Consider the following 12,607-nt stretch of genomic DNA (forward strand, 5'->3'; position numbering starts at 1 on the left):
TTTATCACAAAAAATTACTTATATTTTGACTGTTTTTATAACTACAAGAGTAACACTAGATATAGTCTTAGGATGCGTAAATCCCGTGTGTACTCTATTTGAAAAAATAGATAAATATAAAACCTGCAAAATCGACTATAAATATCATTTCTCTAAATACAAAACAGTTATAAGACAAATGTCAAGACAGAATTGAGTTCCACATTTGTGAACATCGTGCTTAGAGATATCTAATTATGGTTGACTAACACCTCCACAAAAAAACAAACACTCATGTTTTTACTCTATTTTCAAGTAATCATGATTTTCACCACGAAATTTGCTATAATCTCCATAAAAAAACATATTAACTTCAGGAAATTGTCTTTTTCTACTTTTGCCGTCGTGATTATCACATCAACTCGTCATTTTTTTTTTGTGACAAACAAAAAAAAAAAGAAAAGGGAAAAGACTATCACACCATTTAGAAGAACATAAAACTCAAGGCAGATTAAAGATATTAAATACCAAATATGAAGTATTTTGGACATTTAAATAGAGTTTCGTCCAATCCTTGGCACCTCATCTTTCAACAGCGTGACAGCACCACAAGCTCTTCCACCAAAGGACAAATTAAAAGGACAACTTTATCACCACAATGGAAAAGGCTAATTACATACATTGTATAATTCCGGATCAAGCTCAACATCTACTATTTTTATACCAAGTTTAGGACTACATGGAAATGAGAGAAATTCACGAGGTTTGGATTTTATAATATTTGTCGATGTTTGTATATCATTCCAAAAAAAAAGTTGAGGAGATAATTACAAAATAAGAATTTAGGCTTTATTTATTTATTTTTATGACAAGAACATTAGATGTTATTGGAAATTCTAATAAATAATTATCTAATATCTTGAGATGCTAAAAAAAAAAAAAAAAATTCTAGAGTAATGTTATCGTCAACATTTGACTACCATCTCATGACATGTTATTTAATGATTAGAAATTATTTATTATATTTTACTTGTAAGACAATTATTTAATGTCATATCAAGAGATATTGAATGATAATAATAAAAAATATGATAAATATAAGAGTGATGCTACTCTTATCGAAAGTTCGGTACGTACCGAACAGTGTAAATATTTTGTTTTTCAAATATTTTTTAAACCACTTGAAACATGTTAAAAAAATAAAATTTATAAACTTATTAAAAAATATTTCCTTAGACATTAATTAAAAAAAAACTAAAAATACAATTCGGTAAAAAATGCGGTATATAAATTCGGTGGGAGTAATGCTTCTCTAAATATAAATATTATATAAATGAGTATCTAATTAGAGTCGAACATAGGATTTCGTATTTTGTTTTTGCCATTTATGGAAATAATGAGAATATCGGACCCAAATCAAATTTAACCCACACGTTAAATTGTAATGTAACAGTAATTTTAACCTCCCTTTTAACCGAGCCATTCCTCCCAATGCCAGTCCACACTCTCTCCAAATATATTCACAGAGACAGCACCAAATCTCCATTTTCTTTTCGACCAAAAACCCCTACCTCCTCCTCCATCACTCTATCTAAATCTCTTCCAGTTCTCGCCTATCCAATTCAATCCAATCCGTAGATTCATCTCCAAGCAGCACCGTTTCGATCGGTGGACTTGTCGATTTGTAATTTACGAATTAATTATTGTTTTTTTTTTCCTGATCAATTTGCGCATTCCGCAATCCGATTCGATTGAATTTTAGGTTAATCGATCGGATTCGGTCCTTACCGGGCCGGGAACGTGGGCGGTAATCAAGGGACAGGAATGGAAGCATCGGTGAACGAATTTACACGCGCCTGAAAAAGAAAAAATGCCAGGTCTAGCGCACAGGAATGGCCAATTTATTAATGGTTCAACCGCGTCTTACACGCTCTCGGCCAACGGGTTTTGGTCCAAGCATGGCGACGATGTTAGCTATAACCATCTCCAGAAGGTACTAGATTATTTATTTATTTATTTTCTTCTCTTTTTCGAAGTAATATAAAAATTGATTTAGATCATTGTTTGGTATTGGATTTTATGTGAATTTTGATGGCCGGGTTAAGTTTGGATTGGATCTTGGAGTGCTAATTATTTAGACAATGTGTTTTTGTGGGGTTCAGATTGATGATTATTAGCTAGAGGCTTTGTTTTAATTGGATTATTCGTGTTTGGTTTATCGGGTCCATTCTAGATAGTTTAACTCATGGTTTATTTATTTACAAACGTTGCACTTGATATATTATTTGTTTTCATAGCTTTAACTGGGAATCAGTTTTGTATTTCCAATTGATAATAACACATTGGCGCCTATCCGGTGGCAAAGAAACCTGTGGCCAGAGAATGAGATATCATATTTCTTATTATTTGGTCTGTCATTATCAAGAATTCTTAGAATTTGGAATAGAATTTGTGGCGGGATTTTACACGTGTTCTCTATTTTATCTGCTAAAAGGAAACCATAATACATAGACAGAAACATTTGCATGGAAACTGGCGATAGAAGAATTTTCTGTTTCATCTTGAAGTATGTGCCATTTTTCAAATCATTGATGAAAGGAATTTTTGGGTTTTCTTGATTTTATCAATGATTGCAGTTAAGCTAGCAAGTTTCTGGTAACAATTATAAATTGTGATCAACTATATATGGTGTTGCATGAGAATGTGGTTGCTAAGTTTGCGTGAACTTACGAGATGTTGTGATTAGTCATTTATAAAGTGCCTTTTACTTTTGACTAGTTCTGGAGTGAGTTGTCACCGCAAGCTCAGCAGGAGCTTCTGAGGATCGACAAGCAAACCCTCTTTGAGCAAGCTCGTAAAAATATGTACTGCTCTAGATGCAATGGGTTACTGCTGGAAGGTTTTTTGCAGATTGTCATGTATGGAAAGTCTTTGCAGCAGGAAGGATCAGTTGGGCACCTTCCCTACAACAGACAGGGGGACTCAAAAACTCAAAATGAGAGTATTGATAACAGTTGCCAAGATGAGATTCAAGATCCATCCGTACATCCTTGGGGAGGTCTAACCACAACACGTGATGGGTCACTGACACTTTTGGATTGCTATCTGTATGCAAAGTCTCTCAAGGGTCTCCAAAATGTAATTTCCATTGAAACTTATTGTTCAATTAGAATTTATAGCTATTCTTTAATGACTTAGCAGTTGACTTTTTGCTTGAACTAGGTATTTGACAGTGCACGTGCAAGGGAACGGGAACGTGAGTTGCTTTATCCCGATGCCTGTGGTGGGAGTGGTCGTGGTTGGATAAGTCAAGGAATTGCGAATTATGGCAGAGGGCATGGAACAAGGGAAACATGTGCACTGCACACTGCCAGGCTTTCTTGTGATACTTTGGTGGATTTCTGGTCAGCTCTTGGAGAAGAAACACGGCAGTCTCTTCTAAGGATGAAGGAAGAGGATTTTATTGAGAGGCTTATGTACAGGTGTTTTACCTATATGCTTATTCCTGATATGTAACATTCAGTTTATATTGTAGAGAAAATGCATGATAATTAATGGTAATAATGAGTTGCTATTATGGGAATGACAAGATGAATGATGAATGTTCATATTAGAGGTGGTTATTCCTAGGAAAATTGATGCAGAAGAAAAGAAAAGCTTATTTGGAAGCGTATACGAGGTTCAATTTCCACACTTGGTTGGTTTGGAGAGTTTGAATAGTCCTAAACTGTTTTTTTTCAAGGCTTTTCTTCTGGTTCACATGCCTTTGATGTCCATCAAGTTATTGAACATTTGATACTTCTAGCACAAATCTGCAGGTTGATTCAAACAAATCACCAATCTGTCATTCTGGCAACATTACAAATGGTTATCTGATAGGGCATGCACTATGCAGTTAGGATGTTGATTATGGCAGGCTTCAACAGTGATTGGGAATCATGTCCTGTAAGTGACAAAGTGTGTGAAATATTGTTTGTATATCCCCTTGTAAAAGCAGAAATGCTGTGTGATCAACAATATGTTTGAAGGACCATGAATGTTGTTCAAGATAAGAAACTACACAAGCTGCATTAAGGGAATACTACATGTTTGTTTGTGCGGGCAAGCAATGTTCCAATTCCATCTCTACTGAATTTTGAAGGTTCGATGAGATAAAGGCACTATCTGAAGTATTTGGGTCTTTCACTCTGTTTGGCTTCAAATAGAGGAGTAAAAAAATAGAGAAGGAAAGGGTAAGGAAGAGAGAAAAGGTAAGGTAATTAAGATGTCTGGTTTGACTGAAATGCTAGGGAAGGAAATCTATGGCTTTACGATTAATTATCCGTACAGTAATTCTACCATTATAGTCTTATGCAAAAAATGTATGGGCTCTTGATAATTAGCTGAATAAAACAGGGGAAATGTTGAAAAATGCTTCACACAAGCCATTTCCTCAGCAGTTACTCTGGTTGAGCTGGGGATTCAAATGGGAGGAACCTCAGAAATATTTCTTACCATTTCATTCCCGTCTTTATTTCTTAAACAGTAAAGGCAACATTACTTCTCCCTTTTACTTATCATCTTATTTCCTCACCCAAACTGTATGAGGGGTTAAGAGCTGAATGACTTGGCACTGTTATATGCATCAGTTAGGAGACTGTAGACGCCATTATTAATTGGAAAGGCTTCAAGATCCATTGGAAATTTTTCCTTACAGGACCATCTCCTATCAAAGTATTACCACTATGTAATGCTTGCTGTCAAGGTTTGCCTTAGGGGATAATAGGAGGGTTCTGAAAGGCATATCATTCGCATTTTGAAGGATATTGTAAGCTAATTCTATACCTTCTTTCTGGAGTGAATGTCCTTGGCAATATCCACGATTAAGGTCAGACATGAAAGCCATTAGGAAAATAAATAATCACCACTAGGAGTGTAAATTGATACTTTGAATGAGGATTTGGTGACATTGTTGACAGAAGAGGTACAAAAGGCTTTGAAGGGTGAGAGTTTGCAAGAGAGCAAAGAAAGTAAGAATTAACCACCTGTTTCTTCATTGCGAACTGGTGATTGCTTTATGGAATGAGTTATTTGCAAGGGTAGGCATTGCTTGGGTGATGCCTTTTCAAGTGGTGGATTTATTGGCTAGTTGGCAAGGCGCTGCGGGATGTGGAGGCAATAAAGCTGAATGGAGGATGATTCCTTTGTGTTTGTTCTGGTGTCTTTGGTTGGAGAGAAATGGGAGGTGCTTCGAAGATTGTGAACACACAATGGGGGAATTTAGGGATTTTTTCTTTAGCACTTTAAATTTTTGGGTGAACAATCTAGTGAAGGACATGAATACTTGTAATGCTTTATTTTAATTCTATTTTGCTTTAGTTTGTATTTAGGTGTATTCTCATGTATACTCTCTGTGTACTTGGGCTATGCCTATTTACTTGGAATAAAATCTCTTATTACCTATCAAAAAAAAAAAGTAAGAATTGAAGTCACACTCTTTTAACTGGAGACATGGCATCTAAATGATTAGAGTTGCTGGAGGATATTCCCTGCTATTAATAACTGTTTTATAGGATTTTTTTTTTCAATATCGAGTCATTCAGAACAAGTTTTTGCACTGGTGGATCTGGTTTTTCTGTAGAAAGACAGATGCCTTCGAACATCCTATGAACTATTTGCATTATTCTGAAACTGAAAACTTAATTATTGTATATTGCATGCAGTTATTTGCTTGTTTTGTCCTACGTGTTGCACATCAATTACTTGAATACCTAGCATTTTATCCAACGTCCTTGCCCATTTAATGATTATTATGCTACCTATTTTTTCATTAGGATTTCTTGTAAGGTCTTTCTGTTTTCCATATTCTTGTCACAGATTCGACAGCAAGAGATTTTGCAGAGATTGCAGAAGGAATGTCATTCGTGAGTTCAAGGAACTGAAGGAGTTAAAGCGCTTGAGGAGAGAACCCCGCTGCACTAGTTGGTTTTGTGTTGCAGATACAGCCTTTCAATACGAGGTGTTGCTTTTGTCCATTCCTTCAAGTTTCTTTTTCTCCCCCCTTTCTGTGAATCCAGTTAGGAATTCTTGTAAATCTCATTTTAGTAGTTCAGAGAAAATTTTCTGATATAATGTTTTTGATAACTTGTCACGTGCTTTGGGGCTTTTGGTGAGGACTCAATAGAGATGTTGTGCTATTATGACAAACTTCTCAGGTATCTGATGACACAATTCAAGCTGACTGGCGCCAAACTTTTGCTGACACTGTGGGAACATACCATCACTTTGAGTGGGCAGTTGGAACAGGAGAGGGAAAATCTGATATTCTGGAATTTGAAAATGTTGGAATGGTTGGAAATGTCCAAGTCAGTGGCCTAGATCTTGGTGGTTTAAGTGCATGTTTTGTCACTCTGAAAGCTTGGAAATTAGATGGCCGCTGCACTGAGCTTTCGGTGAAAGCTCATGCATTAAAAGGTCAACAATGTGTACATGGCAGGCTTGTTGTTGGGGATGGTTTTGTGACAATCACCAGAGGGGAAAGTATCAGAAGTTTTTTTGAGCATGCTGAAGAGGCCGAGGAAGAAGAGGTAGCTCTATCTCTGTAGGGCTAATTAACTCTTTGCATGCATTTAGAATTTGTTACTTTTGTTCACATATTTATCTCGGTAATCCCTTGAAAGATGTAGATTTTTCTTCTATGTTGTGTAATACTTTTAGGATGATGATTCCATGGACAAGGATGGAAATGAGCTTGATGGAGAATGCTCCCGTCCCCAAAAACATGCGAAGAGTCCTGAACTTGCTCGAGAGTTTCTTCTAGATGCTGCAACTGTAATTTTTAAGGAACAGGTATTTTCAGTTTACCAAGCCTTTTTGGTTCCTTTTTCTTTTTCTAAATAAGAATGGTGTTAAGAAAGCGGGACTAGAAACATTGACTAGTCTGGTAGTAGGTCTAAGTTTATGTTTGGTTTTTCACATAGACAATCGAAGAGTATATTTCTCGTAGGATTTTTGCTAGTTTTTCCATAAAATAAAAGAAGTTAAAGCAAGAATATAGGGGTGGAAGAATGGAACCGGCTTGTTGTTTGATCTAAAAATCCTAAATCGTTGACATATATTTCTCTTGTTACTGCTATGGTTGGTAAACATTAATAGCGGCTCCCCAGTACACTTGAATTCCAGTCCAATGATTCAGTTAGCAATGCTGCATTCTATCAGGCTTGCAAGGAGCAATATTGTTGTGTGCTTGAAGTAATGGCAAGTAGACAATAATTCACCCCTTTGGGTTTTTTTTTAGCAATTTTTGGTAATTTTTTTTCTTGTCCAAGACATTTTTTAGCAACTTAAAGTAGAAAGGACTAGAAGAGATGGCTAGCACGATGCTGTAGATCTTCTCCACCTGATTCTGTGAATACTATTGTTTCAGGTTGAAAAGGCTTTTAGAGAAGGAACAGCGCGCCAAAATGCACACAGCATCTTTGTTTGCCTTGCACTGAAACTGCTGGAAGACCGTGTTCATGTTGCATGCAAAGAAATCATCACATTAGAAAAGCAGGTCTTGATATTTGTGGTATTTAGGGATAAGACTTTGGCGACAAAAGATTAGGGGAGCCATTTCTTGGGAGAAATTCGTCTCACAAATGTTTTTTCCTACAGATGAAACTTCTTGAAGAAGAAGAAAACGAGAAGCGTGAAGAAGAAGCACGCAAAGAGAGAAGAAGAACAAAAGAAAGAGAGAAAAAACTTCGAAGAAAGGAAAGGTTGAAAGAGAAAGAAAAGGAAAAAGATAAAAAATGTCCAGAGTCAAATCAAACTCCTCTTCATCCTGACGTCACAAAGGAAGAATCGCATGAGGGTCCAAATAATCTCCTCGGCTGCCGGGATTCAGTTAGTGAAGGTGATACTATTCAATTTAGGCCTGGATATCCTGATATTCAAGATGATTTTTCAAATGGGTATATTAGTTCAAGAATGCAAGATCGCTCTTATGATAGTCCAGATGGGGAAATTACCTATGGGAAAGATTGGAATGATTCTTTTACAGATGAGCAATCAAGTTTTTCTCGTCGGAGACTAAAATTTCGGAAAGAAATTCAACTGGATCCATCTTTGAAGTGGTCTGACAGACACCGATATGTAACAGCAGAATTTGGGACTGCGGTTCAGAGATCTGAGTCAAGATACTATGGTGATAATTGTGAGACTCCTTCCAGGGGCATGAATGGATCTAATAGGCAGTCAAGGATGAATGCTCCAAAGTCCAATGGTCGACATTGTGGCCCTAAGTTTTGCAGCAACAGATTGAGTGAAAGATTTGACCTCCATCCTTGCAGCTGTAACCAGAATAATGAGTATAGAGCGAGGATTGATCCACATATTTCTACAATCAGAGTAAGTCGGGATACCAGATCTGCAAGCAAGTTAGAGTCTGCATTGGATGTGTCCAAGCAATTTTATCGTGGTAACAAGTATAATCAAATAGAATACTTGCGAGCTGGTTGTGAGAGACCCAAAAACAAAGCCATCTCAGGGAACAATCCTCCTGGCAAAGAGGTGCTTCACTCCAAGAAAGTTTGGGAACCCATGGAATCACATAAAAAGTATCCACGAAGTAACTCAGAGTTCGACTTTACCTTGAGGTCATCTACTTTCAAGGTTGAAGGGGCAAAGCCTGATAATAACTTTGTCAAGTCATCTGGTAGCCATAGTCATTGTGAACACAGTGAAGATTCAGCTGTTATTGATCGGGAGGATAGTAATTCAAAGGAATCAGAACTTCATGGCTTTGAAACTGATGGGCCCTCTGAGAATGAATTTAATGTGGGAGCAAAGGGCCAATGCAACTCAATTGAAGCGGCTTCTGAGGAAATTGGATCATGTCCAATCAGTTCTGCAGTGAATTCTGATAAATCAGCATCTAATGGGACCTCAGAACCCATCATGAGTAGCACATTGAGTTCTGATAGCTTCTCATCATGCCTGAGTGAGGGTGACAGCAATACGGCCTCTTCAAACCATGGAAATCTGGAATCCTCTTCCACATCAGATTCAGAAGATTCCAGCCAGCAATCAGATGGAAGAGAATTATGCGCCCATAATGGCTTCTCTAAGTGTCAGGAAGTTGCAGTGGAGAAAAATGAGAATTCAAATGGCGGGAAGGTCATGGGAAGCAGCACATCTGTTGGTCTTTCATTGGATGGATGGGGAAGTGTTGGTCGGGGGAAACCAGCAACAGGAGTCTTGCAAGTTTTTGATAATGGATCGTCTGCTGTTAGCATTGGTTCTCAACCTCAAGGCATGCTTCCCCCAATGCATAACCAAAACATACACTTTCCAGTGTTTCAAGCTCCTTCAACGTTGGGTTTTTACCATCAAAACCCAGTTTCATGGCCAGCAGCTCATGCTAATGGATTAATGCCCTTCCCCCATACCAACCACTATTTATATGCTAGCCCTCTTGGGTTTGGTATAAATGAAAACTCACGTTTCTGTATGCAATATGGTCCGCTGCAGCATCTAGGTGCGGCTGCCCCGGTATTTAATCACAACCCAGTCCCAGTTTATCAACCAGTTGCCAAAGCCAGTGGTGTAAATGCTGATGAGCAAACTCAGATCTCTAAACCAGGTGCAGGACAAGAAGTTTTTAATAAAGCTAATGCAGAGAAGGCGGTCAGAGCCGGACCGCATCCAAAAGAAGAACCAGGAAATGAAGTGGGGCAAAACGATAATCCTTCCAAATTGCATACGGGTAACTCGGGGTTTTCCTTGTTCCATTTTTTTGGGCCTGTTGCTCTTTCAAATGGATGTAAACCAGATCTGATTGCTCGGAAAGAAGGGGTTATTGGGGATTTCTCTCAAGAATATCCAACCGATCATGTTGAGAGTGATCGTTCTTCGAATTTGAATAAGAAAGAGAGTATGGTGGAAGAATACAACTTGTTTGCAGCAAGAAACGGTACAAGGTTTTCATTTTTCTAATATAGTAATGAGAAGGTGTGAGGTGGCTGTTGAGTATTTCAGTACCCATCTTCTTATTTGGAAATGGTTTGAGTACTTTGTAATTCGGTGAACAATAATCTTCAGAAATTCCAATTTTTTACTTGCAGTATCCTTAATTGTGTGTTATCCCATTTCTCTCATTATATTTCCTAATGTCGAGGAGAGGAAAAGAGAAAAAAGGATTCTAAGAGTGCATAATGTTTGAAGAGTTTTCTATATGGAGTCAGTTCTTTTCCCCATTAATGAAGGATTTGTTGGCATTAATCATTTTCATTTGATTCTGGTGCAAGTTGTTTGGATTAGTTGCGTAAAATATTTTCACTGCACCTTCATAAGGATTTATGCAGGAAATGACCCAGAAAATATACCCAGAGATCAGTTGCTATAAAAATCAAACCTTGATCCTCTGAGCTACACTACACGACTGTTCCAAGTTATTCTCAATATTTTGAATACCGTACCGGTCAAGATACTAGAATGAAATATTTCGTTATCGGTATCGTTTCGGGATAGCGTTTCGAGATAACGTTTCGGGATAGTCGATATATAAATAAATTATATATATAAATATATATAAATTATATTCCAAAATAATAGTTTATATATAAATAAATTATATATAAATATATATATATAAATTATAAATAGTTTAGTCTGAATTAGGGGTTAAAAAATAATTTTGTATTTTAAAAAAATGAAAAAAAAAATAAAAAAAACACAAGCCGAAATATAGGTCGATACAAGCTGAAATTTAGTCCAGTATGACCAGTATTTTAACCGATACAGAACAGATATAGTACCTGTACCGGCTGGATGGCCGAAATGAAGCCGGTATGGTACGAAATTTAAAATATATATTCTCACACTATCAGCTAGAAGTAGAGATGACAGAAATGAAGCCTTGAACTGGGCCTAGGCCCACTTGGATAGAGGCTTTCTTCCAGCCCACTTCTTCGGATTAAATTATTAATTATTTAATATTCTCTAAAATAAATAACAAAAACCACTTCCAATGCTCCCATCGGAACTACCGCGAGAAAACAGTACTTTCTCGTCCCTAACACTCGCTTCTACTACTCCAATGGCCACACCCCAGCTCTTCTCCTCCTTCAAATACTCCGACAGCCTCACCTTGGTGGCCATTTCATTGTGCACTGCCGTAGTTTGCGAGGCCATCTCCTGGCTCCTCATCTACCGCACCAACTCCTACAAGTCCCTCCGTTCTTCCATCGACAAGGCTTCCAAGAAGCTCGAGACGATGAAGACCGAGTCATCTGCCAAGATCGCCAAGAAATCCAAGACCAAAAAGATGGACCGCGTCGAGACCAGTCTCAAGGAGTCGAGCCGCGACCTCTCCCTCTTCAAGTTCAAGTCCGGAGCCGTCGTCGCCCTCGTCCTCTTTGTTGTCTTCGGTCTCCTCAATTCGCTCTTCGAAGGCAAGGTCGTCGCCAAATTACCCTTTGCACCCTTCAGGATCGTTATGAAGATGAGCCACAGAGGTCTACATGGCGACGATGCCACCGATTGTTCCATGGCCTTCTTGTACTTCCTCTGCTCGATTAGCATCCGCACCAACCTGCAAAAGTTCTTAGGGTTTTCACCGCCACGTGGTGCCAGTGCCGGCCTCTTCCCCATGCCCGATCCCAAAACCAATTGATCCGGTCCAACGCTACACCTCCTCTCTTTTCTTGTTGTTCTCAAATTAGGACTTTGTCTTTTTTCTTGTTGTTCTCAAATTAGGACTTTGTCTTTTAGATGCTATCGAATTGACTTGTGTTCTAATTTCAAGCTTCCCGAAGATATAATTGTATGATTCTATAATGAGAATAATGAGAAGTAGGATCGAAAATGAATAGTGATTGAGATGTATTTTAATTGGTTGAGCTCGGGTAAAATGATTGCTGATTCAGATGCAGAAAATGTCGTGTTTTAATCTTGATTGTTACCGTTTCATAAATATGATGAAGCGGCTAGTGTGGTGAACTTTTGGAAGGTATATTTAGGACTTTACACTCATTGATTGTGAAATATTTCTTAAAGTTGACATTGTATCAACCAGAAACCACTTCCATCTAACATGTCATCTTTGATTTAATATTCTGCCTGCTGACTGCTGCATGCTATTTTAATTTTTGTAGTCGTTTAGAATTGTCATGTATATATTTTGTTGTTTGTCTTTGCACATGGATGCTGTTATCGGTGATTTCTGCACACATTATTCATGTATTCAGGAAATGATGTTATTGAATGTGTATATTGACTTTTGCTGCTAGATGCTTTACTTTGAAATTCCTTCCCCAAATTAGTAATGTTTAGAAGAACTTAAAAGCATTGACAATGGTGGTTGTAATGATTAATACACACCATGCTCTGTGAGATGTGTCTCAGGCATTTTTGAGGTTGCTCAAAGAGCCATGGAATGCTAACGCAGTCAGTTTAGGATTTACTGTGAAAGCAAAGATGTGAACAAAGTAATGTTTAATTTCCCCTCATTATAAAGAAACCACACCTTGTCATCTGAAACAGAAGGCATATGAAGTATATTGGCAGACTCTGCTTTGATTGTTAGCGGTGTATTCATATATAGATTGTCGTTCACGCTCGCATAATACCAGTTTGGTTTGCTTATGAAGATAGATGGGAGTGGAAA

At 37.7% G+C, this 12,607-nt stretch overlaps 2 protein-coding genes across 2 annotated transcripts; both read left to right on the forward strand.

Annotated features, from left to right (window-relative positions):
• Window positions 1–1,475: 1,475 nt before the first annotated feature.
• LOC108982709 lies at window positions 1,476–10,066 on the forward strand. Its single transcript, XM_018954148.2, has 8 exons — window positions 1,476–1,972; window positions 2,758–3,117; window positions 3,202–3,461; window positions 5,836–5,977; window positions 6,174–6,545; window positions 6,676–6,807; window positions 7,385–7,513; window positions 7,615–10,066. Exons 1-8 carry the CDS (start codon window positions 1,850–1,852, stop codon window positions 9,934–9,936), a joined length of 3,840 nt encoding a protein of 1,279 aa, XP_018809693.2. The 5' UTR covers window positions 1,476–1,849; the 3' UTR covers window positions 9,937–10,066.
• Window positions 10,067–10,955: 889 nt separating this feature from the next.
• Window positions 10,956–12,028, forward strand: LOC108982718 (calcium load-activated calcium channel-like). Its single transcript, XM_018954173.2, has one exon. It carries the CDS (start codon window positions 10,970–10,972, stop codon window positions 11,612–11,614), a length of 645 nt encoding a protein of 214 aa, XP_018809718.1. The 5' UTR covers window positions 10,956–10,969; the 3' UTR covers window positions 11,615–12,028.
• Window positions 12,029–12,607: the final 579 nt, after the last annotated feature.

The sequence above is a fragment of the Juglans regia genome, chromosome 4 (genome assembly GCF_001411555.2).
Source record: "Juglans regia cultivar Chandler chromosome 4, Walnut 2.0, whole genome shotgun sequence".
Taxonomy (NCBI): Eukaryota; Viridiplantae; Streptophyta; class Magnoliopsida; order Fagales; family Juglandaceae; genus Juglans; species Juglans regia.